Source organism: Lampetra planeri, chromosome 1, assembly GCF_965212315.1.
Source record: "Lampetra planeri chromosome 1, kcLamPlan1.2.h2, whole genome shotgun sequence".
NCBI classification, from domain to species: domain Eukaryota; kingdom Metazoa; phylum Chordata; class Hyperoartia; order Petromyzontiformes; family Petromyzontidae; genus Lampetra; species Lampetra planeri.
In genome coordinates this window covers 23,414,543-23,440,537 of record NC_136107.1, presented here as the reverse complement: position 1 = coordinate 23,440,537, position 25,995 = coordinate 23,414,543, and the positions used below count along the sequence as shown (strand labels likewise).

Genomic DNA, 25,995 nt, shown 5'->3' with positions numbered 1-25,995 from the left:
GTGCCTTGGTTTTCCACGTGCTCCGCTCGTTTTCTCTCTAACGTACTCTCATGTTTATTTTGCAATTCGTTTACAAATAAACAAAATAAATTATACAGGCCTGTCAGAAAATGTGTTCAAACTTCCAAATGCAGTGAGCCTCTTCTATTACTGCTTCATGGTGATGGTACATGACTTAGATTATACCGTACAGTTTACCTGTTTTGGTGTTATTAAATTGCAATTATTAGATTATCAGTATTTAGTGAGAGATAGTATGTGCTAATTACAATTTTCTGGGTGTTAATTACGTGTGAATAATGGAAATAAATATATATTTGTTTTTATTTATTTGCAGCATGCCACATACCCCCCTCACACCATAACCAGAGAAGCCACATACTGAATTCGTTTGACTTTGGCAGGTTTCACTCCATTCACTCTTGATCATGTGCAAGTGGGCCTCTCTGTGCTGCTGGCCAGCCCAAGTGTGTGCGCATGTCCGTGTACAAAGCTGGTACTTGCAGCCCAGCGTCAGTGCTGTGGAGTTTGGTGAATTGTATGTGTAGCACTGGGATATTATTAATTCGCTGTTTGTCCGAGGGGCTTTTAGTTATTTCAGGTAGCCTGTCTAAAACAAAAAATATTGCTGTGGTGGTGCATATTGAATACGCAATAAAACGGGTGACTGTTTAATGGCGAGATGTTTAAAAGTCCATGTTTATTGACCTTGTTAGAGCTGTCAGTCTGGAAGAACCAGTTTTTTTTGATAATATCGCTCCCTCTGCTTCTCAAATTATTATTGAGCAGTGCTTGATTTGTTCCTGTTTATCATTATAATATTTATTCGGGGCAGTGCTGTTGCATTTCTTTTTTTACGTTAACTAACACGAATTGCGTGATGAATGTGAATGAGCAGGGCTCTCAATTTTACGATGTGTTAGCGCTGCAGTGTGGTGACAGATATGTTGGTTTATCTGTGTGTGCATAATCATTCTTCATGCTGTCAATGAGTACAGTTGTTTCCTGGGGAAAATTCTCCAGGAATCCCAACTTTTGTGCAAAATTCAAATCAGGTTTGCAACGAGCAGAGCACATGCCAAGTCGAATATTCCAATGCAATTGTAACCGTAAATTGTCCGCAGAAAAAACTGCATTACTGTGCATGCTCTGAATGTCTTGCACGAACAGCATTAAACACAGCTCCCACCAGTGCATTATGCATTGCGGCTTTGTATGCTATGGTAGGTATCATTTCTATCTTCAATATTTTATAAAACTACAGTGCAGTGCACAATTAAAATTTTGCTAAATGCACACACCAATTGGCATGCCAATTCTTCAGGTCATCTATATATATAAAAGGGAAATTTGTGAATCTGTGTCTGTTCATAATGTTTAGCATACTTCCTGACATGCAACAAACTTGAAATTTGGCATGTGCGTAGCTTCCAGACTGTACACAATGCAAAAAGTATTAAAATAGACTTGGTAGCCAGATGGCATGAGATATTCGTTCATGAGGCTATCCACATATACAAACACAGAGACAATTTCAACCAAGAAGATGGATTCTGGCTTAGCAATCATTGGAAGGATTTGATAAACCATTTCAGGTCTTAATTGATTGTGTTCACGCTTACGGTAATTTTCAGACAGCATTCCATTATCTTCTTCTCCCCCCTCTTCTTTTCTGAACATAGATGGACTCGTCCATCTGACCAACTGTCAAATCGCTGTCCGTGGTCCTGACGTTAAGAAAAAAACGCCACTTAAAAAAAAATTCTTCCTGTGGATTTCACACCTGATGATGATTTCTTATGTTGCAGTCGAAACGTCGTGATAATTTTAATGTTTTATATATTTTTTATGTTATTCTTTCCCTTCTACTTGATTTTACCGAAAGAACCAAGATTAAAATTTCATTTAATAAGTTAAGAAAATAGTATTTATGTTTCACATTTCCTAATGAAATGAAAATTACACAATAAAACGTGAATTTACATCTTTAATATTACAGCTTCTGTCCTAGGACGGGCTAACAAGATAGTTTGTCTATAATTGGGTAATTTATGATCACTTCAAAGACATGGTTACCGCGTTGGTGCAAGGGCCAAGTGTAGCTTATGTGTGGAGCTGGTTTGACCTTGAAGTGGGATGCACGTAGCCGTGGGTCTTGTGCTGACGCACGTCTGCCCCAATTTGTACAAATGGGCAGCACTGAAAATATCGAGCCCAAAGTAGTCCATTGATTGCATGATGAAAACTCAGCTCCCTGACATTTTCAGGATTATGAGTGCATGGAGATGCCTTTTGGTAGTTTTATTTGCATAATATGACCTGCATTTAGCAGTGCAGCCGACAGGTGTTTTTGTGTTTTGATAAATACCATGAATCACATTTGCATGTCAAATGTCTTAAAATGTTACATGTAATTAAAGCAGGTTATAAACAATCATGGACATGGCACCTGAACAACTTTGTTCCACATAGCCACTAGAGAAATTGGCTGTCATATTTCCTTATTGTGTACATTTCCAGTTCAAAGTTCTAACGTGCCATTATTTAGGTATTACAGCGCAGTATTACCTAAGCACTGTATGGGTTCATAAGACGCAACAATGTACATGATGACTGCATAGTGCTCTCAGATGAGGCAGTGGCACACCATGATATCTCATTGCATAGTCGCAGCACCTCTTGCAGTGCAGTGGCTTCTAGAACCATGCTGGACTGTCTAAAGTCTATCCCTGAGTGGAAAATTCACCCGACTTTCTAAGCACTTGACGTCGTGCACCCACATGTACCTCGTACGCACCTCCGATTAGCACGGTTGGTTACAAACTGTTCGAAAGAAGTTAAACGAACATACATACTGATGAAACATTCCAGGTGTTCACAGTCTTAGTCATTGCTATATCAGTTAGGTTTCTATTCCTTCAAATACTATTATGTACATGATATATTATGTACACATGTGTATAAGTGAATCTAAATTTAATGGTGTTTAAAGCCCAAACACTGAGGTTATTGATCTTTAGGACTCGTTTTGTTTTTATTCTGTAAAGAAGTTACATCAACCTGGAAAGGACCGTTTTCAAAGAGGCTGGTCTTCTCAAGCTAGGCATGGATATCACATCAGCTGAGACGTCATCTCGGTGGCTCTACCCAATAATGATATCACCATTAAATACGTGATACTAACAAACATCAGTTTGGAACGCGATACCATAGATTATTTATGGTGTTCTTGGTTCTTTCGGTAAAGTCACGTTGATAGAAAACAAAAAGCAAAATTAAAAGCAAAAAACCCACGATGTTTCGATCACAACACAAGCGGTCTTCATCAGATGGAGAGAAGAGGGGGCAAGCCTCCAAATGTAGCTGCTTATAATAGCTCCAGAGTGAGTGGGCGGGGCAAGGGGCTGCTCAATAGACAGGGGGAGAGAGAGGGGGTGGAGCAGAGATGGTGGATGGAGAGAGGGGTAGAGATGGGAGGAGGGAGGAATTGCACCTCGGTACACCCATCAGAAAATGGGGGGGGGGAAGGAATGGGGCAGAGACAGGGGGAGAGAGAGGGGGTGGAGCAGAGATAGGGGGGGGGGGTAGAGATGGGAGGGGCGTGGGAATTGCACCTCGCTAAGCCCATCCACACTGCTAACGGTTGACAAGGAAACACAAATTCAAGTCATGACCCAAGGTGGTTGATGACATCTTTCCAATGATTGCGGAGTTTAAAACCGTCGTCTCGGTTGAAATTGTGTTTGTGTCTGTATATATGGATGGCTTCGTGAACTAATTTTTGTTGATAGCCCGTCGGCTTGCAAAGTACCATCGTCTTAGAGAAATCAATTTCACGTGAGCCAGCCGCAATAAAGTAATTATCAGCCATGGCAGAAGCATTGGTCCTGCCGTGTTTCAGATCTGTGTTGTGTTCACGAACACGGTCCGAGACATGTCGTTTAGTTTCCCCAACAAAAGGCCATTTTAGTTCATAAAGTACAGTATCATTTAAAATGATACTGTACTTTATGAACTAAAATGGCCTTTTATCTTTTTGGAAACATAACATCATAGGCATTTTATTTCTGTTCACAGCAAGGAGCACACACCTCTGAGAAGTTTGACCATGTGAGTAACTCACCTGCAGAAGACATTCGTGTGTGCCCCACAAGCTTTGATCACGAGTGCCTTCCTGACCTAAATCTCCACATGGGGCTCCGCTGGATTTAGATTCAACACCAGCCAATGGGCCTCATAATTTGCTCGCGTCAAATAACTTATCTAATCACTGTCTACCGCAGCAAGGGCATTCCTCCAACCCCTGCGTCTCTTCAGGTGTCAAGTACAATTAGTCATTGACCTCATGGTCTTTTTGTGGGTTTCAAGGCAAATTTAGCCCCATGATGACGTGCTGCAAAATCGATATCAATTACACATCCTGGTTGTAAACCTTGTGTGTTTGTTCATACTTTCAAGAGTTGAATTTTGGAGATTTACCTGTGTTATTCTGAATTGTTGATTCTTGAATACTTTCCAGGGTTGAATGGCGCTGCATAGATATAAAGGAAATCAGTCGTGGTGTAATCCATCCCAATAATTTGAATGAGGATTATATTTATATATCGAGTTCCAAGGATCAGACTTAATTGGTTTGTACACCAGAGACACCATGGCTAATTTTACATGGTCGCTCATCAGTGCTCAAATGCAATAATGAGCACTTTGCATTGCCCATCGAAAGTCTTTTTTAATTACCAACTATTCTCAGCCCTGAGGCTGCTCTGCCTATTTTTTTTTAACACTGCCACTGTGTATGATCTGCATGGATACATTTACAAGGCGGTCTTTATTGTTCATGACAATAACGAGCGTGAGAACTATCTTGCAGAGATAATACTGTTGTGCATATAAATATGGTAGCATTATTAGTAATGCAACTAACTTAAATACCTTGTTTAGTGTGGTGCTGTTGAAGACTGCATAACTTAATTTAAAAGTTTTCGAGTTCAAATCCTAATTGGGAATTATTAATTGAGCACATCATCTATCTGGGGTTAATAATATTGAGTTGAGCACTTCCCCAGGGCTTAAGTATGGAGGCACTTTACCTTTGACTTGAAATAATCTGAGAAGTTAACTGAGAAAAAAAAAAGCGATGGCAAGGAGCGATGATGAGATCCATTGCCCTGGTAGAAGCACATTTCACACTGGCAGTGAAAAGTTTCATGTAATTTCACTAAAGCAGCTGCATGTCATACACTTGCTCCTGTCCTGTGTATCACGGTCTTCCTTGCTGTTGCTGTGCTATCAATATTGTGCCGAACGCTTCCCTAACGCAGGTCATGGAGTACCTCAACAAGATGGGTGGGCACGAGTACGTGGGCTTCAGCAATGCCACGTGAGTTCACCTCCCTGCAACCTGTGGCATACGCTCACTCTCCTTTCAATCCACAGTGCGCTAATGTTAGGTCAGCCTTGTGCATTTATCATAGTGATTTGCTGCATTCCCTCAGTATGCAGCTACCCTGCAGGATGGCAATTATGGCTATAGTGGCCACCTTGGTCATTTACAAAAAAATTCTGGTTAACTCAGCTCATCATCCCTCCTTGGTTAGTAAAATATGAAACACTCTTGAAAGTCATTTGTGATTGTCCTTTGTAGATATTAGCTCCTGTCATATTAATGTGCAATGTTCACTGATGTCTAAGAACCGCCATTAACGATGAAGACAATCTGACGCTAACATATTAGAGTCTATTATGCATACTACTGTACAGCTGCCATTTTGTGTGTGTTTTTATACGCAGCATTATTGTTGGGCCGTCTCATTGGTGTGTGACAGTCAATAGCATTCACCACCTCACCCCATGCACACTTTTTATATTTCGCTGTGCCTTGGCAGGTTCCAGTCAGAGAGGGAATCGGGCGATCGCAACTTCGCCATTGGTTACTACCTGAAGGAGAAGAAGGTGAGCTCACTAATACACACACCTCCTCCCCCGTCCTCTGCTATATAGGAGTCCTTACGTCCCATACTTACATCCTTTCACATGCCCACACTGCTGCTGCTCATTCTCTCATTACATGCATGCATGCTTCATTGGCCAAGGTTCCCGAGGGTTGTGCAGATTCTGTCTTTTTCCAAACCTTAAATATTTATGCCAGTGGGTTAAGGCAGAACCTAGGTATCCACCGTAACAAGTTTTGTTTTGTCAACGTCATGGTTTTTACTGTTGGGATGCAAGGAAGTCAACATTTAAATATATGTAACCATATACCCTGCATACATATGAATTGCTAAATAAAACATATTTACAATTGATAGTTTGGTTTATTGTCCACCTATTACATTATGTAGATATCATTTTAAGCTTTATGTTTGTGAGCAACTATAGGAAATTATATAGCTCTATAGCTCTGTAACAGTTATGGGTTTTGATGAAGAAATTAACTTTCCTGCAGCCCCTAAACTTATTGGTTAATGATTATCACAGTTGCTACTCATTCACTGTGCTATCATGACCGTAATAAAATATGTTGGTAAATTCCTCCAAGGTCGATCATTTGTTCCAGTGGATTTTGACTGTGCTATTTGACTCTTGCCGTTCGTTCTTGCTCTCAGAGCCTCACAGCTCAGAGCAGACGCTGCTGAGATGTTAACTGCCTGGCCTGGTATGCAGCCACAGGTTGCCATTAGAGAGTACCTATTAAAGTCAGCACAACTGGCATAGCCAACTGTGCTAACCTCCGATTAGCACGCTTGGCTACGTACGGTGCAAAAGAAGTTCAACATGTATACGTACAACTACCCAGTACTGATGTTTATACACCTTATCAGGCACAGTACTCATTTAATGCTCAGCTGATCGCAGAGGCCCACAGTGTTTTTGTTTTGCAATCCAAATAAAAATCAAGGAACCAGAATTTTAACAAAGTATGTGAACCACGAGGCCATTTCCGTTCTGTGCGCACACACACATTGCTTTGTGGGAGTGTTCGGTATCTCTTAGAGTGTTGTATGCAAGGTCTATAACAACATTGTCTTTTTTTTCCCAAACCCCAGTGCTTTCCTGAGGGCACAGATCTGATTGGCTGCCTGGATTTCTACTTCCAGGTGGGTGAGCCGGGGTTGCCTGCCCAACTGTATTGTGTTTTGCAGGCACCTTCCTTTTGCCGGTGACTTGGAAATGGATGGCAACTATTAACTAGTTTTAACAATCGAAAGTAGTTATTTTTAAATATTGCTGGAAAAATGTAGTAGGCAATGAAGATTAGCATGCAGCATTTTGTCATCATGTAGCATTGCTGTATTAAAGTAAAAGCAGTGCAGTGGTCACTTAGCACAAACCTGGATGAAAACAGAATGGTTGTCCTCTTGAGTGTTGCAGAAATGGTTATGGCCCCTGAGTACACATTTTTCAATTGTACTTCTGACAATTTTTGAATACATCATACCAAATTCATTATTTTGTTATGATTTTTAAACACTGTATCGATAAGGTAACTAATTAATTTAGCTTTGTCGATTGTGAGTATGGATCTGATTTTGCAAGTATCTTAATTTGAGCTCTGTAAAGTAATTCGTGTCGTAACTGATTACCCAGTTTTTTTTAAAGTAACATGATACTAATTTGATTAGGCACTGAAAGTCACAGTTGAGTAATAAATATATTTCTGCTTAAAGAAGCATTTGGGGTGGCACTCACATCTGTTGGTAGTCCAGAGATGAGAAAGTGGTGAACATTTCACATTCCAATGGCAGGAACCATGCCTCTGTGTGTTTGTCTTTGTGAGGAGAGGTGGCACCGCAGTTATCACACTGCACTACAAACTTGGTGACCTTCGTTCGATTCCCACTCATGGCCACCAACACTGGTGATGATTATCTGAACCAGTCCTGGGCTTCCCCTAGATCGACTCGGCCTCAAATTAGTACCTGGTGTGATGTGTAAATATTGCTACTGTGGAGTCAGGTGGCCTGGCGTGGTGCTGGCCACCCAACCCCTGACGTGCCGTGGCGGCGTGCAAGGCGCTTGCTAACAGCACTTGTTCCAAAAGCTTGTTCAGGCTATAGGGGTGATCTTTTGTCTTTGTTTGTGCGTGGGTACTCCAGCTGTGTTCCATCGAGGTGACGTGCGAGTCGGCGAGCGTGATGGCGGCCACGCTAGCCAACGGCGGGATCTGCCCCACCACTGGCGAGCGTGTGATGAGCCCCGAGGCCGTGCGCAACACGCTGAGCCTCATGCACTCGTGTGGCATGTACGACTTCTCCGGGCAGTTCGCCTTCCAGGTAAGTTGTCCGAGTACGCTCGTGGCGCCAACTTGCGTGTGGTGAGCCACATTTTTAGCCTCTTGGCATTCGATGAACGGTGTCGCTGTTCACTGTTCGGTGTCACTGGTCACTGAATGCCAAGCTCTTGCCACGAGTAGGTTCTCCCTGATCTGCTTCTGTCGCTTGCACACACATGCACTCACGGTGGTTAATTTTGTTTCACTTGTTTGAGTGACTGAACACTTACATTTCTGTGAAACTTTCCTGACTGGTTTCTAACTTGGTCTGCGAACCCACTTATCCACTCCCCTCAAGCCTGCTCTTCTGCTCTCACCTTTACCACCCACTGCCTCCTTTTGGTGCCCTTGTTCTACATGACCTATGTTGTTTGTTAAAGCTTGAATCTATATTTGATTGTTCATGATGTGTATGGCAAATAATCAAGCTTGGGTCGACCGAAACAATTGTGCAGTGTGTAAAACACACCAATGCCCCCCATATACAAGAAAAAACATATTTCTTTCAGGCTTGGAAGGTCTGATTCACAAGCTGGTGGAGGGCCATGAAGCCTGGCTGGGTATATTGCGTGCGCTCTGCCAAGGCCAAGACGGAGCAATCCGCAAGCTTTAAATGGCATTCCTTCAGCATGTGAATCACGCCATAGAGTCTTGTGGAAAGTGCTATTAAGGATGTGGGAAATAGTGCTCATAGCAAGAAGCTACTTATGCTGCCACAGCACAAATCCACCCCCCTTGTCTCTCCGCTGCTAATATTCGAAGACGACATGGGGTACTCAATTAAGGTTGAATCGCCATAGAAACCTAGAACCAGTTCATATACCACTTCCCGCTGATATGTGGATGTGGGAAATCAATCCAAGTCACCAAAATTTTAGCGCATCACGCAAGCTAACCACTGCGTATAACACCGCACATACACTGCCAGCCATGCTACTTAGCCTGAAATATTTGCCGTCGTTGTTGTAGAGCTCCTGACCGTGCATTGTGCCATGCGATGTTAGGTGGGGCTCCCGGCCAAGTCGGGGGTATCGGGTGGTATCCTGTTGGTGGTGCCCAACGTGATGGGAGTCATGTGCTGGTCGCCCGCACTCGATCGCCTGGGCAACAGCGTCCGTGGCATTCAGTTCTGTCAGGTATGGTGTGCAATATTGCCAGAGCAGATAATTGGCACTGGCCGATGCGGCGTTCATTATTGTCATTTGCGGCATGTGGTGATGCCAAGTTTAAAGTGAATTACTCTTATGTACGATAGCAGTGCATATTGTGTTGAGGATACCACTGCTTTGGGTCTGCTTGAGATTGCAATTATTGGATGTGTGCTGCTGTGTGTGGCTATATCATTGAGAGAATGTTGCGTGAGTGTCTGCCTCTGTACATCCACTGTGTGGATGTCTCATGCCCTCCCATGTTTTCATCAGGAACTGGTCTCCGTCTTCAACTTCCACAACTATGATAACCTGCGACACTTTGTCAAGAAGCTGGATCCACGGACGGAGGGTCGCGATGCACAGGTAAGATATATTCCTCCCTTCACCAATGCGAGCTCTATTGAGTCGTTTGTTTACAAATCCACGTGAATATGCATGCTTATTACTCAGAGGATAGGTCACTGTAGACTCGTACTATAAAACTGGTTTATCATCATCGATTATTCTGCCTATCTGTATGGGGAGATTGACCATCATTATCAATGTTCATTGCGAATCAGGTGAAGTATATTTATAGCCATGTAATTCAGAGATTCGGAGGCAAGATTTTTTGGTGTCACTGTAATTACGTGCACAAGACTCCCACCCTACAGAGGCAGTAACGTACTATTTGGAGGCAGAATGGGAAGTTGAAAGTGTATCTCTATGAGCTTTGGAAAACAAACACAATTCCACAAAAAATTAGCCAACCATCCAAATCAGGGCCCTTCTAACAAAGTGTCGAAAGATTTTCCTGGGTAAACAAATTGTTATCATATGTTATATGACGGAGATTATACAGATATTTTTTGTCATCCTTCACTCATTGTATTCCATAGATAAGATAATTTTATATATTATATATATTATTTTAAATATATATTTTGTCATATAAAACAATTCTTCGTTGGTGGGTGAAATTCTATTAATCCCTTATTGTGCCTGAAAGCTACTCTTTGGTTTTAGTCGGTAAAGTCACGTAGGTAAAAAATCAAATAAAAATGAAAAACCACTAAATTATTTCATTTTTATTTAATTTAATTTTTTACCTACGTGACTTTACCGAATAAAACCAAAGAGTATGGATTCTTGCAGTCACGAATACTTCAAATCTAGAAGTGCCTAAAAGCTCTTGTGTGTTTCTTTTCAGGCCAAGTCGGTTATCAGCCTCCTGTTTGCGGCCTACAGCGGGGATGTGTCGGCTCTCCGAAGGTGACGCTTCTGCGCTTTGTTTGTTGGAGCTTCTTTGATACTTTGATCCTGGCAAAAAAAGGTCCCATGATATAGCTCCTCACCCAGAGCAAAAAGTCTCTGATACGTGCATTGCCTTTGTGCTGTTCACCTTTTCCCGTTCTCTGGTCTGAGACTGATGAGACGAGGCCATAGAGAAGGCTGTCACTGGTGTAAGTAATTCAGTTTCAAAGACAATTCATATATTATCAGAGCATGGTTGTTTGCATGTTCACCACAAGTACTGTGTGGTTAATGCAGACTTGATTCCTTGCAAAATGTATCTATTTGGTGTTTGAATATCTTAACACCTGTTTTATTGCCAGAAATGGTAAAACTTCTTCTTAATTTTCATACTTTGATATTGGCAAAAAGGTCTCATGTTTATTTGCTCTCCTCTAAAAGCACGCACAGAGGATCCACCATACAATGCAGCTTTGCAATAGTGAGTTTCAGTTTTCTATAGTTAACTAATAATTATTTGTATACACATGTGAATGACCAAATAATCTGGAATGCACTTGATCTCAACCGATCTCGGAAGCTAAGCAGATTTGAGCTTAGATATTGCTTGGATTGACGACCACTATACGTAAGCAGTTGTTATAGGCTGCTGCAGTGCTATGTTGTAGGAAAATAAGGCAATACAGAAAAATCCATTGCTGGACTGTACTATACTCCATCGTCTATGTGCCCTGCCTTTATCAACCCAAGCTCACCAGCGTGGTCAAGTACTATCAAACATCCTTCATGGCCTGCATGGCATGGAGTGGCCCTCATTCAGCAGTGGATTGACAAAAGAGCTGCATATATTTATATGACGTTTATTCTATGGTTCTTTAGGTAAAGTCACGTAGATAGAAAAAATAATTACAATAAAATAATCAAAATTAAAATAAAGTGAATAAAATCATTGGAAAGATGTCATCAACCACTTTGGGTCATGACTTGATTTGTACCAGTTGTGTGCCTTTTGGCGTCATCTGGTCCAACACCATGTGAGACTAGGCTCTAAGAAAAGCTGTCTCGGGTGTGGACCAATCAATTTCAAGGACAGTGCATACATTATCAGAGTTGTGTTTTTTTGTTTGCATTCCGACCGCAGGTATTGTGGTCAATGCAAACCTGACTCCTTGTAAAAAAGGTGTCAGTTTTGTTGACTTGATTTGTGTTTTCTTGTCCACCTCCACCGTCAGCAGTGTGGGTGTGTGGAGCGAGGTGCAATGCTTTGATTGGTGTAGACCTACTGCCGGTGTCGGAGGCCCTCTCCTACATTAACATGAACTGCCCAGCCCATCTCTAAACCTTTATAAACAGCTTGCCCTCAGAGGCTAACCTCCCTGCTCCTGATGATAGAATGTGAATTCCTGCAGTCACGAAAGTTTTAAGTCAAAATGTACACAATGTTTATATAAAGCTACCACCGATGTGGCGTTTTCAGCATTTTGTCGCATCTCTGGCTAAAAACCAATTTGGTAAAAAAAACAAGTATACATTCTTTTGAGATAAATACCAATGAAGAACTGTCCCATGGGACTATACAGCTTTAAAAGACTGTTCAAGGTTCCCGTGTATGCTATGTTGGTGTGAATGGCACATTTAAGTGGTGTATTTGAACTCTGTGTTTCTTGCTTGTGCTTAGGTATGCCTTGTCAGCAATGGACATGGAGCAGAGGGACTACGACTACCGCACAGCGCTGCACGTGGGTTCTGCCGAAGGTAAGAGCCCTGTGTGCTATGTAGACCCCACCCTGTTGGACCGCAACTCGCGTATTTGGTGGCCCATGCACGCCTATCGAGTGGGCCCTCCGAGTGCCACTTGTGTCATTTACTTTAGGCGCTCATCTTACAATCATCACTTTTTTACTTCAAATTCCAGTCGGTTGTCATTGCAGCCCATCGTGTCTGTGGGATTGATAAAATCAATATCAACCCATTGGTAATCAACAGACACTTCAATTACTGGCGCATGGCCACTAATATGTTTGAGTCTTCCTCTTTTATGAGCATGGAGACACTGACACTCATTTCTTTGAGTTAAATGGTTTTCTAGAATGAGACTGTCAAAATCATAGCACTAATCTCATGTTAACGTGTCATTTAACACGTGGTGTTTACATCACTGAAAAGTGCACTGGTCCCAGAGATAACTGAAAAAGAGCCGGTTTAATCTCACATCCTAGCCTCATGGTATTTGTATTGTTCGCGTACTTCAAGCTCAATCTGACGTGACGGGTTGCTTTACCACAGGCCACCAGGACGTGGTGCGTTTCCTGTTGGAGAAATGCAAGGTGAACCCGACTCCCAAAGACAGGTAAGCGTGTAGCCAGTATGTGTCGCAGGGAGTCGTTGTCTTTGATGACAAGAACTTAAGGTCATACATATGCCCAAGTGTTCCTTAGACTAAACAAGGGAAATTCATAAGAAGAGACTGACACATTTACTAGGTCCTTCGGATGATGAGGTCTTTGGTGGCAGTAGTGGCTCTGTGACTGATTATAAAGTGGCTCATCGTGCAGGAGATAGGTGATGGTTTGTGATGAACTTGTCTGTCTGAGATATACAGTGGTAGTGCCCTACTCACAAATTAAAGACTGCACGTTAAAATTACAGTTGGGATTCCTCATCCCTTTGTCGATTATGAAATTAGTATGGTAGTGGAGATCAACAGCGTTTGTTCAGTATGAAAATCCGCTCTTGTGATAGAATGTGGCTTTCCAAACGCTTGTTCAAAGCTGCCAGTGAAGATCAATACTGTCCCTTGTGCCATGGAAACGCTTTTGACTTTTAATTATTTGCATATGGGGGGGGAGGGAAATATTCAGGGTTGATACAGGGGGCCACTTGAATGCCTGTTGAGTGATGAGAATATGGAGATGCTAGGCCTTACATGATGGTGCCAAATGAAATGTGGCGTACAGAATTTGCCTGTGCTCTATGCTCATTTTCTGGCACTGGAAGTGATGACTCACGAGTAATAACAAAGCAACCATGCAGGCCGGTCTGGAATGTCGATTTCCACGCTCTTAGATTTCACACTAGATTGCCATAGTTTGGCTGTTTGAGATTTATAGTGTTTTCGTAAAAAAAAATAGCAAATGCCACTTAACCTTGCTTTGTCGTGATCAACAGCTGTAGAACATACATCTCAAATAAGAAACCTGTGCACTGTTGAACCATTGCTCTCTGTTGGACTGCATTGCTCCATGCTGCTATTCATTGCTGACCATTACTCTGTGCTGCGGTGCTTTTATGTGCACTGCTGCTGTGTGTGCATTCACGTGTGCGTGATGTACCCACAGGTGGGGTAACACCCCGATGGATGAGGCCGTGCGCTTCGGACACCAGGAGATTGTTCACCTGCTGCAACAGTTTGAGCACAAGTATCTGCAGGCGGGGAATGTGGCCGACAAGCCACTGCCTGAATCTGCCACCAAGGACAACCTGGAGAGCATGGTGTGAGCGAGCGAGCGGCACAGGGCGGGGTACTCATGTACGTGTGTGTGCGCGCGCGCACGCCAAGGGTTTCGCCCTCACATGTGGCCCTGTGACTTTGACACTGCGTGATCTATTGCAACCCTTCAAGAGCATCACCGAATATAATCGGTCATTAAAAACCTCTGCTCGCTGTACACTTAGAAGTAAGTGCTTAAATAAATATGACATTGAGCATCGACAGTATTTACAAGGGGTGATCAAAATGCGTTCAGGCAGCAGTGGCCAATACACTAACATATCGACATAAAGTACTAGCGCCATCTATTGGAAGAAGTTTTTTTACGTGAATTCTTATTTGAGGATTTTTATTTGCCGTCAGCCGTAACGAAAATTGCTGTCTGCTTATGTAAGTGTTCTGATTTGTTCTGATATCCACAACAAATATTTTGAGATCCACAAGTGGATTGCGAGCCACTTATTGGCCACTGCTGTGTTCAGGACAAGATAGCTGTGCTTCAAACTTTCTCTCTGCTCTCACGTGCCGTCCGTATTGTGTGGCTCTTCGTATAAAACCACGCAGCAGGCCAATTCCCTTTTACTTACACATCTAAACTGTGGAACTCGCTTACTGCTTATATTTCTATACATTTCTGAGCGTACACTCTGCGGCCATTTAAAGTAAGCTATCGTCATATTTAAATTGTGTTTATTTTATTTCTGTTGTGGTCAGAACATTATTTCAGGGCATTTTAGTTAAGCTAACAGACTGGTCTCTCTTAAGCAACGTTACATTTTTAAAATCGCGTTAAAACATTTGATAAACTGAATGTTACAGAACTTCTTTCCCTAAAATTCACGCACCAGGGAACACTTGCTCTTAGGGTTTCAGTACTTGTGTATGCATATGCTGCAAGAAAGTGTTTCCAAAAGACAAATTTAATTATTGCAAAAAAGTATTGTGATATTTTTGAATTCAGGATGAGATTGCATGAGGGAATTTGCCTCCCGATTGGCTGCTTATGGTCACATGATAGGCATGAAATGTCAGCTAAACATGGTTGCTTATGTGTGAATAAAATAGGAGACTTATCCACGCTCTAATGCTAGTTGAATAACATTCTCAGATTTTTTTATTCATAATAATATTACAGTTGCATATATATGACTTTCAGTAAAAGTATGCAGATGCAGGTGAGGTTCATCGGCAATAGATTTCACACACCCTGCTGGCAAGACTTCGGCAGCCGCATCTCCAGCACAATTTTCAAAGTGTATCAGTGAAACACTTTTCTTGCTGCAAATGCATCTACATTTTCCGAGACTGTAAGCAGCTTCAGTGAGCATTGCGTGGGCTTCAGTAGCCTCTACTGGACATACCGCACACTGAATCTTAGGCCCAACAGACGGCGAGAGTCCAGCTCGTGTATACATGCACATGTCAATTGTGCTTTTATATCGTAAGAACAAAGACATGGCCATGTGATTGCCCGCGGGGAATTTTGCCAGGGTTCTTTGACAAGCTCTCGTCTGGTTAGAAGTTGGATACTTTTTAGTTTGTTGTGTTTACATGTGTTGAGTCTTAAGCACTGGCCATTTTTTATGAGCAGCGATCACCCTTCAAAGTACCTGACTTGTCCCCTGTTAGTTGAATGCAAGCACATATTCATGACATAGCAAAGCAAAAGCAACTAAACTGGTACTGGCTCTTTTCAGCTGATATAGCAGGCTTTATATGAGGAAGTATCATAAGTCAAATGCATATGCTAAATATTTGGTAGTTCCAACAATCATCAAAAGTGTGTATAGGGGAATTAAAGACACGTTTGTATGTCTATAATGAGCCGGTCACTTGTATATTGTGAGTTTGGATAATAAGTAGTGCTGGGCTGCTATAACTAAGGCATCTGCAGTACTTTAAAGTAAATTGGCTGCAATATTAAGTGTCTGGTCAGATAAAGTTCGTATGCACATTACAAGTCACAGTTATATAACATAAATATGCATACAATGAAAATCCCTGTGATGCATTTGTGCAGGGAATTAATATATTAAGAAGAAGAAATTTAGGAATTTAAACCTGCCAACTTAATATAATTAATTAACTAGGCCGACATTTACATTATAAAAATGGACAAGCTTAGTCTAAACAGGCAGATCCTTGAAAATGTTTGGCTTACCAAATATTTATTTGGCTTTCCAAATACATCAACAACATGGGATTTCTTTAAAATCGGACAACTGTGCTGAGCGGAACACTTTACATCTAAACTTTTTACATTTGCATGTTTATTGTTATCGTGAATATGTTTGTTTACTGTAAATATGAGCACTCCATTTCTATACACACCAACGCATACAGACACATGAGGCAGTACATCTCTGTACCTTAGGCCCGTTGCGCATCACCACACAGTTTCCGCTGAAGCATGCCTAACAGATCTACGACTAAATATTTATATTGAGTGTGTACGTGAAAGATTGGCTTGCAGCTCTGTGCAGTCACTGATTCTAACATAAATAATTTCTAACAGATATCATCCATGATAAATCAACTGCTGGGATGAATGCCTCCCTAAGCAATCTCAATGCATAACAATCTCACAATGCAACAGTCTGTCTAGATCCTGCGCGAGATCTGATTGCTTTATTTCATCTCCGGTCACACCTTTACAGATAATTCGATGTAAAACAATTACAGGAATTCTCTTTTCCTGTTTGATTATATCACACCAAATACAGTAAAACCTTGGATTGCGAGTAACTTGGTCTGCGAGTGTTTTGCAAGACGAGCACAATTTTTTTAAATAAATATTAATTTAATAAACGAGCGAGGTCTTGCAATACGAGTAGTACGTATACGCTTTGTCTGCCGAGCGTCACGTGGGAGGGGTGACCAGGTGAGCAGCAGGTGGAGGAGGATGAGGAGGCTGTGGCCATGCTCACAGAAGCCAGGGGGGGTGCGGTAGAGCCGAACAGCGAGTAGCTCGCGATTTTGTACTTCGGTGTCTGATGGTGGTGGTGATGATTGTGGTATAGATGCTGCGGCGGCTGGGGTTGTTGCTGTCGCTGTACTTGTAGCGGTGGTAGTTGTGGTGATGGTAGCAGTGGCTGCGGCGGTGGTGGCTGTAGCTGTTGGGCCGTCATGCGACGCCAGCGTTTACGCTCCACGCAGACAGCCTCCTCCTCCTCCAGCTCCTCCACCTCCGCGAGGGAGACCGACGACTTATTTGAGGCTAAGTCGACCGTGGTACTGCTGGCGGTTGTGGAGGAGGCCGGGTGGAGGATGGCAGACTCAGCTCCATCAGCGACCTCCCCTCCTCCTGTGGCGCTTCCCGAGTTCCCGGCGGCCATGTTGCCGCCCCCCACAGCCTGCGCCCCACCGTCTCCCAGAATGCTTTGAAGCTCGTTAAAGTAGCGGCAGAAGCGCCGCTCCGTGCTGCCGCTGGCTTGTCGGTTCAGCATCAGGGCACTGCGGTAGGCGGTGGTCAGCGTTTTCCAGTGACCCTCTACTTGCACCGCCTGGAATCTGAGTCCGAGCTGCTGCAGGTGCCGCGTGATCTCTGCCCATATCTCCTTCTTAAGGTGCGGGCGTCTGCTGAACACTTCCACAAAGTTCCTATAGGCGTTGATCAGCTGAAGCGTGGACTCACGATCCCACGTGCGTAGGGGTTCATCTATCATCACGTGTTCCACCACTGTCTCTCCCTGCCCCTCATCCACGACGTTGGCGGTCAGCTCCAGGTCCTGACCCAGGTCCTGACCCAGGTCCTGATACAGGTCCTGACCCAGGTCCTGATCCAGGTCCTGAGTGTGCGTTTTCGGGTTTTGCTGCTTCTGGGATAGCTGTAGTCAGAATGGAGTTGTGGTCTTCTATGTTTGCACTGTTTGGCCGTCCTGCTGTGGCCTTGCGAGGTGGGTGTCGTCCGTATTGAAAGCTTTCAGAGCATCGTGAGATGTGTTTATAACCAGTGGTGTAGTACATGCGTGCAATGAAGGCTGTTATCATCCCTCTTGCAGTCAGAGACGTCCGAGACTTGAAAACATTTCAATCAGAAACGCAGTCACATCGGAAGTTGCGTGATGTTTCCAGTGTAGTTTGACTGCTCTTTTATCAAATGAAGGAATTAATCTGTAGGATTTTTTTTCATTGTGTTCAATGACTTTGCAAATTAGTCGTGCTGGGAACAGGCCCAGCCCAGACCAAATATACAGTAATCCAAGATTTAATCACAGCCATAATTGCAGACTGAACTCTTTCCCAGTGCCCATTCAATACGAGACTTCCTCTCTAGATACTACTGGTTTTGCTTTCTCCGGAGTTGAGCATTACTGATAGAAATACAAAAACATTTGGAATAGGTCAGTGACTATGAAGTCACTTTTTAGTCAGACGATGTAGTCACTGAGCTGTATCCACTGCGCATGGGACCATTTTCAGATTAAGGGTCATGTTTGATTTCTGTGTCAGTCACATGGATTTGAGCTGTGCATCAGCACCAACTTGCATTGCGTCAGACCCTCAGACTATAGTATCCCGCCAAAAACACCCCAATACAAATTGTAACCATTTGTTTACCGCAATGTTTACACCGAATGTACATCTCTGAAATTAGTTTTTACGGACGTCAATTTTTTGGCGTGCAAGTTGTAAGATCTGACGAGACGCATATGAAGGTTGTCATCGGAGTGCAATGTAGTGAAAACGAGCCCGTGACGAGTGCATTGCTCGTGGGATGATGACAGCTTTGTGGTAAAGGCACAAGGTGGATGTCGTTGCTTGAACTGCACTTGTAGACATTGCTGTGCCTAAAGTAGATAATTGAGTGTTCGTGCTGGTCTGGTGTTACTGTGGTGGTGGTTTCCTTTGTCAAATTTACTTACTGTAGACTACGGACTTAAACTAATAAATCTTAAATATGTAGTGACATAGAATGGATCACTATGGCGCGTAGAGCTGGGTACAATAGAATGAGGGAATATGGTGTAGCAGCCAGCACAGCATGTAATACCACGCAGTGGGTCACTAGGGTGCGTGGTGCTGGCTGCTGGCGGAGAGGGGCATGTGGGGACACGGTACCCCGGCTGGCTGGTGAAGCACGCGATGGGTCGGGATGAAGGATGTAGGGCAAAGGTGACTGAGGGGATACGGGGAGCATGGCCCAGGACCTTTGGAGGGTTCCAGGAGGGGACGTGGTTAAGGGCGGAGCCGGGCAGGTGGCACGTGGAGGTCGGCCCAGAACCTCCTGGAAGGTTCCAGAAGGGGGCGTGGCCGAGGGCGGAGCCAGGCCATGCTGAGGGGCATTAAAGGGAAGCCCAGAGTCTGAATCTGGGCTGTCTACAGGTGGAGTGGAACCCGAGGTGCTACGTCTTCGTCTCCGGCAGCGTGTTGGCTGCTCTGACCTGTAATTAGTTATCCCATGTGTGAACAGTGTGTAAGATATGTAGTGTAGAATAAACGTTGCCTCCTAAAATAGTGTTTCAGAAGTGACTCACTACAAATGGTAAGAACAAATGTTTCTTATTGGTTGTACGGAACAAAAATATATATTTATTGTTATATACCAAACTTGTTTGCTTCTGCCAATATCCAAATGAGAGGTGTAGTGTTTATTCCGAATCCTTTGGAGCTCAGTACTCGGAATCCTTCCCAGTGGGTGTTTTATTTTTGCTGGCCACAGCTTTGCCCGTTGTTCATCATCGCTGGCATCGCCGTGCCACATTGGGTGAGACTGGTGTTTGGAGCAGGTCCGATGAGTCTTAAGGTGATGCTATAGCATTCCAAATTGGAAGAATGTGTCCTGGGCCCGATTGCATACGACTTGCTGGCGCTGCCTTTGAAAATTTTTTTTTTTAAACCAAATGAGGCCTCCAAATTGGAACGTATCTCGTTTCGTCACTCGTAAATTCTTAACTTCTGAAGTCAATCTTTTTTGGCAATACATTTTTGCGCCAATTTAACATAGTTGATCGAATAGATAGGTTTGTTAAAGGATAATTGAGTGATAGTTTAACTATGTAGAGTAATGCCTTTAGTAATATATATCCAAGCAGACTTGAAACCGATACATTAGTTCAAAATCACTGTCTTCAGATTTGCAGTTACTCTCCTGTTCCATATGGAGAAACCTGCAGGGATGCAATGACGAGTCTACACTGTCCACAAGTAACATTCTGGGAATACATTCGGGGTCTCATAACACTTTCCACTTTGAAGTATGAGGCATTATAACATTATTAGTAAACCGATAATTGTCACATTGGCTTGGTACAGATGTTTGCCTTTACAGTTACGAGCATTCAATCTAGATTTGAAGTTTTCGTGACTGCAAGGATCCATACTCTTTGGCTCTTTCGGTAAAGTCACGTAGGTATAAAATAAAAGAAATTAAATCACGACGTTTTGGGCGCAACACAAGCGTCCGTCATCAGGTGGGACAACCGCAGCATCAGACGCTTGTGTTGCACCCGAAACGTCGTTATTTAATTTATTTTATACCTATGTGACTTTACAGAAAGAACCAAAGAGTAGTTACGAGCATACCACCTCGAGCAGATTTCTCACAATGCTGCCAGTTGTGGATCCGAGTGCTGCATTGGTGCGTGTCTGTATTGCAGTCTGCAATATTCACGCAATTGTGGATGCGCAGGACACACACTTGCTGGAATAAAACACATCGAGGAGCCGAGCGTTTTCGCTTCGCGAGTCCATGCATGAATGCGCCATCGTTTTTGGTTGTCACTCTGTGACCTGAGTAAACCATTAGTACTGAAGGTGAGGATGTTTATTTGGAAAGTTTATTTTTACAAATGTGCAGTTAAGTTATTGTAAGAAGAGGCTCTGGTATTGCTTCATTGTATTTGTACAGCATGAGCAACTGGCTTTCATTGTGCAAACCCGCGTTGTTTATGGCAATGTAGTATTTTATATTGATTTTTTTCCAGTGTGATGTTGTCATGAGCGGTCTTGTGCTTTTTTGTCATTTCCCCATTTGTTTATGTTGAGTATTGATGAAATTGAAACTATAGTGAACTGAAGTGAAGCTGGTTGTGTTCAAAGTATCTTCATCCTGGACATGCAGCCTTCCAACACAGGATACTATGATGTGCAGTGTTTTAGAGTCGAGACATTTAAATTAGTCTGTCGACAATTTATGTTATGGGTATCTAACATACACAGCTGTTTGCTACTTATGTTATGTAACAGCCGGTTTTAAATTAAGCAACTTTCAAGGCAATCAGTTAAAAAAGCATAAATCACTATTGAGTTTCTGAATGTATGTTTTTCATTGGTTATGCCTGCAAGACAAGATAGCCTCTTATCTGCTGACTTGAATAATTGTACTCAAGTGTCCTGCCTGTTAACACAACTCATCAGCATGTTTGGCATTGTTTTGATGCATGCACCGAACTTGCTGCTGCTGTGTGAACCACCATGGGCAGAAGCGATACACTGTTGAAACGTTAGTATTATTTTCACTGTTATGCTAGAAGTTGGCATCCAGCCATATTCTATGCAATGGAGTTTGAGTTTTTCATTGCAAGCTTTTGGTATGAGCTATTGGGTGTGCGAGTGAGCCCGTATTGAGTGAACTGGCCTGCATGCTTATCACATGCCCACAACCAGAATTGGTACTCAACCAAAACATATAGGATATACCATAATCTAGTTTGGTTCCAGTTGGTGACTCATGCTAAACGAGGTATTGTGGAATTGGCAAGCCCAAAGATCAAATAAGTTGTCTTAAAATGACAGTGAAAGGCATCTTGTATGAGACAAATCGATGGGCATGCACTCAAGGAGGCTTTAAATGTATTGCTTTTATTTCCAGAATTGTCAGCGATGTAACACTACATCAAATTTTGCCTGCCAGTGTGAGGTCGTTCAGCCTTTAGCACAGTGACAGCTCATGAGCTTCAGGAATGACTAAAAACAATGTAAGCACTCATAGCTATTACCAGGAACCCCACACCCTTGGAGTCGGTCAGCTCAAGATTTTCCAAACTTCAAAGCAGCGTTGGGACACGAGAGCAATTTACCAGGACACGATGTTACTTTGCATGCCCTACCACACACACACACCCATGGGTTTTTATTATACCTGTGACCGGGAGTACAACACTCCTCCAGTGGAGTTTACCCATAGTTGGTAATTTAATCAATGTAATTGGATTGATTGACCTTTAGGCAGATCTGCTGTGGCTGCTGGTTAATCAGATGCATGGAGTTGGCGATTGATTGGGTTTGGTCTCAACGGTGAGTGAGGAGAGGCTTGAGGCTGGCTGGGCCACTGTGCCCCCACACCTCGGTATCCCCGTCATATGGAATAATACTGGTCTGTCGGAGGCAGCTTCCAAGGGCAAACGGACAGCATTTTCTTATTCTTTGGGTCTTTCGGTAAAGCCACATAGAACAAATAATACAAATATTAAATAATATATAAATGTTATTATTAAGAATTATATATTTTTATTTGTTCTATCTACGTGGCTGTAATAAAAATATTAAATACATTTATATTCTTGGTTTTTTCGGTAAAGTCACGTAGAAGGGAAATATTGTTTGAGTTTTATTATTTCCCTTCTACGTAACTTTACCCGAAAGAACCAAAAATATGAATCCCTGCAGTCACGACAGCTTTAAATCGAAAAATATATTTTTCTTTTATTTCTATCTATGTGGCTTTACAGAAAGACCCAAAGAATATGAATTCCTGCAGTGACTAAAGCTTTAAGTCAAGATTTACAGCATTTTCATTGAATATATTTCATTTATTTTGACACGTGACCACTTTTTTAAATTCAAAAGTACCTGAGAATAGGTGTTCCCCTTTTTTCTGGCAACAAAACAGATGTTAAAACACCAAACTGAAACCTTTTACAAGGAATTATGTCTGCATTAACCGCAATACTTGCGGTCAGAATGCAAACAAAAAACGTGCTCTCAAAAGTACCTGCTATGAAGTTGTAGAGTCAGCTTCGAATCAACCATTTGCATAATTTTTATTGTCGTTTTTAGTTCCCTGACAGCGATGAATAATTTACTAGCACATGGTTACAAAAGTACACAGCAGATTTACTTCCAAATGACGATTGTGAATTGTAGGTTATCGATTCAAGCAGGATCAAAGATGCAACAAATAAGACTTGTGGGCAACTTTATTTGATGATTGATAGCAGAATCACGGACACCGCTTTGTTCGTCTTGGTGTCATTTGCAATCCCATTAAGTGCAGTTTGAGGTGCAGTACTTTGAAGTAAAGTTGACATGAAGCAAAATGTTAAACAGACAACTGTTGTTTGTGTGTTCGCGTATGTATCTAAGTGCCCGAGTGCTTGTGTACAAAAAAGGCTTTGTTTCAATAAAGTTATTTAATGGAACAAGCAGTGTCGACTACTTTCCTGAACCACTATCGAACATGCATCCCATTACTTAATGTTACGCATATATACGTTGCAAGAATAGTATCGGACTGAAATTCCAAAAACAGGTATACTATAGTAATGTTACTTTAGACAAAAAGCATATGCACGTTATTTAAACAGTACGAAGACAAATATATAGGTGCTTCAAAAAAGAAACGCATATCCATTAAAAATAATTGCAGCAGAAGCAATAAGTTTGGAAGTCATTGACATTCACGAATTGTAAGGATTGCTAATGTATTTACAATAGTTTTTTTCAGTGTGCAAATGTTACAGCCCAAGGCTTTCCCTCAATTGGAGTCCCTACTAATAGTAATAAAAACAACAATGTCCTTCAACTAGGAACTTTTTTCAGAAGCTTCGTGGCCACAAACTAATATATTTAATGCAGTGGCCTTTGTGAAAATTTTAAGCAGCCAAATACGGCGGGAAAACCGGAGGAACCGGAGAAGAATCCACTCAACCATGGGGAGAACATGCAAACCCCAAATACAGACATTGGGGTCGGGATCGAACCCAAAAGCTCCTGCATACCAGGCAAGGTAAGTTAGCATCTCACCACCGTGGTGCCTCAGTGCATATTTGTCAGGTTCCTGCTTGGAACACTGACCAAATTCCTTATTGACTAAGAATGTTGGGTTGGGGGGAGGGGAGGAACTAAGTGCTAAAGAAACGACTAATATTAGGGGTAATACTCAAAATGTGTTTTCATGGAAGCTGGTTGGAACTACCAGCTAAATGTGAATTGCTGTCCAACACTCAGGTTATATATTGGCACATCACGTGACAACTTTAACAGGCCGTGTCGAATGGAGCAGGGTTTACGACACGCATGCCACTGACTCAATCTGACCCAAAAATCTATTATAAATCGCTCAAATATATATTTAGAGGTCACCCAAGCATCCTTCTTGCTCATACCTACGGTCGGCTACATATGGTGCGAAATAAGTTCAACGTCCGTACATACACACATTGCTGAACGACTGACTACGTGTTCATTTGTAACCTGGAAGTTGTGAGTCTCGTACACGTGATGTTCTCTGCATTATGCAGGTTGCCTGCAATGCCCTGGATAACAGTGGAGTGCCCAGGAACAGCACAGCAGCTTTTACATCATGAGGCCTCCTTTTCCATTAGCAAAATATAATAATAGGTTTTTTACCCTTTTTTCTGGCAACAAAACTGACACCTTTTTACGAGGAATCATTTTTGTATTAACCACAATACCTGCGGTCAGAATGCATACAAAAAACAACTCTGATAATGTATGCATTGTCCTTGAAATTGATTGGTCCATACCAGAGACAGCTTTTTCTTAGAGCCCAGTCTCACATGGTGTTGGACCAGATGACGCCAAAATGCGCACAACTCAAAGACAATGCACCATCAGAGTAATTAGGGCTCGGGGAAAGCATTTACATCATGAGGCCTCCTTTACCAGTAGCAAACTATAATAATAGGTTTTTTACCCTTTTTTGCATTCTGACCGCAGGTATTGTGGTTAATGCAACCATGATTCCTTGTAAAAAGGTGTCTGTTTGGTTGCCAGAAAAAAGGGTAAAAAAACTATTATAGCACAGCAGCGGTTTCTGCGGTAATGCTATGCAGAACAGAAAGTGTGCGATTTACCCCACCTGTCTTTGCCAATTAGAATCCCCACAAACTCTTAATACATGTAAGCTGTGTGGCCAGAGACCAGCGTATTTCTTGTGCATGGCCGTCTATACTCCTGCTGCAAATGGTAAGAGAAGAGCACAGGAGTTCCAAGTGCAAACATCAATTTGGGCCTTTTTCATGATCACCTGGGTAGGGGGATTTGAGGGAGACCACACCTATCCACCCCAGGACTTCAAGCCAGAATCTCAAAAGTGCCAATTCAGTCACCTCAAATGGGCATTCGCCTCATCAATAAAGCTTTTTAGGAGCTTATTTCATGAACAACTTTCAGGGTGATTTAAACATTTTACAAAAAAAAAACAGTTTTAACGTTCATACACTTTGAGCTAGCGATCCAAGTGTACATACTGTGGCAGCAATACGCGTTGACATATACGGTTCCAGGCTATAACCTCGGAGGCAAGCAAAGACAAGAATTGTGGACAGGAAAGGAGTGGGGGGCAGGTTTCTCATTGAATGGCCGTCTCTAAGGGACAGCTTTTAAGGGCGACTGTTAATTGTTGTCATCATCAGACTGGTGCAATTGCCTCGGAATGAGGGCAGTTCTTTCATTCCCACCACCGGCGCGCGATGCTGGTTTGCGCAATTGGGGGAGGGGTCTCCTTCATCACAGGGGAGGATGGGGTGGGCTGCACAGCTGCAGGGGCAAAACAAAGCAGTTTCTCTTATACACCAGTTGTAATCCAGTCGTAATATCATCTCTAGAGGTCAATCTCTACTGGTGTAAAGTATGATGCACAACTCCGTTGCTTGCGGAATGTA

The 25,995-nt window shown here is 42.6% G+C and overlaps 2 protein-coding genes across 5 annotated transcripts in view; one reads left to right on the top strand and one right to left on the bottom strand.

Annotated features, from left to right (window-relative positions):
- The window catches only part of LOC144720409 (glutaminase liver isoform, mitochondrial-like), a 50,685-nt gene extending 27,177 nt beyond the window's left edge, over positions 1 to 23,508 (top strand). The window contains exons 8-18 of the mRNA XM_078597180.1: positions 4,078 to 4,110; positions 5,322 to 5,380; positions 5,886 to 5,952; positions 7,047 to 7,097; positions 8,097 to 8,273; positions 9,277 to 9,408; positions 9,694 to 9,786; positions 10,613 to 10,674; positions 12,335 to 12,411; positions 12,943 to 13,006; positions 13,995 to 23,508. Coding sequence (XP_078453306.1) covers positions 4,078 to 4,110; positions 5,322 to 5,380; positions 5,886 to 5,952; positions 7,047 to 7,097; positions 8,097 to 8,273; positions 9,277 to 9,408; positions 9,694 to 9,786; positions 10,613 to 10,674; positions 12,335 to 12,411; positions 12,943 to 13,006; positions 13,995 to 14,154 — 975 coding nt within the window. The 3' untranslated portion in view covers positions 14,155 to 23,508. The remainder of the gene's footprint in view (positions 1 to 4,077; positions 4,111 to 5,321; positions 5,381 to 5,885; positions 5,953 to 7,046; positions 7,098 to 8,096; positions 8,274 to 9,276; positions 9,409 to 9,693; positions 9,787 to 10,612; positions 10,675 to 12,334; positions 12,412 to 12,942; positions 13,007 to 13,994) is intronic.
- Positions 23,269 to 25,995, bottom strand: part of LOC144720371 (signal transducer and activator of transcription 1-alpha/beta-like) — a 26,373-nt gene continuing 23,646 nt past the window's right edge. For 2 of the 4 annotated variants that reach the window (XM_078597102.1, XM_078597112.1), the window contains exon 24: positions 23,269 to 25,870. In XM_078597102.1, coding sequence (XP_078453228.1) covers positions 25,714 to 25,870 — 157 coding nt within the window. In that variant the 3' untranslated portion in view covers positions 23,269 to 25,713. The remainder of the gene's footprint in view (positions 25,871 to 25,995) is intronic. The other 2 variants (XM_078597120.1, XM_078597128.1) reach the window with 1 other exon arrangement.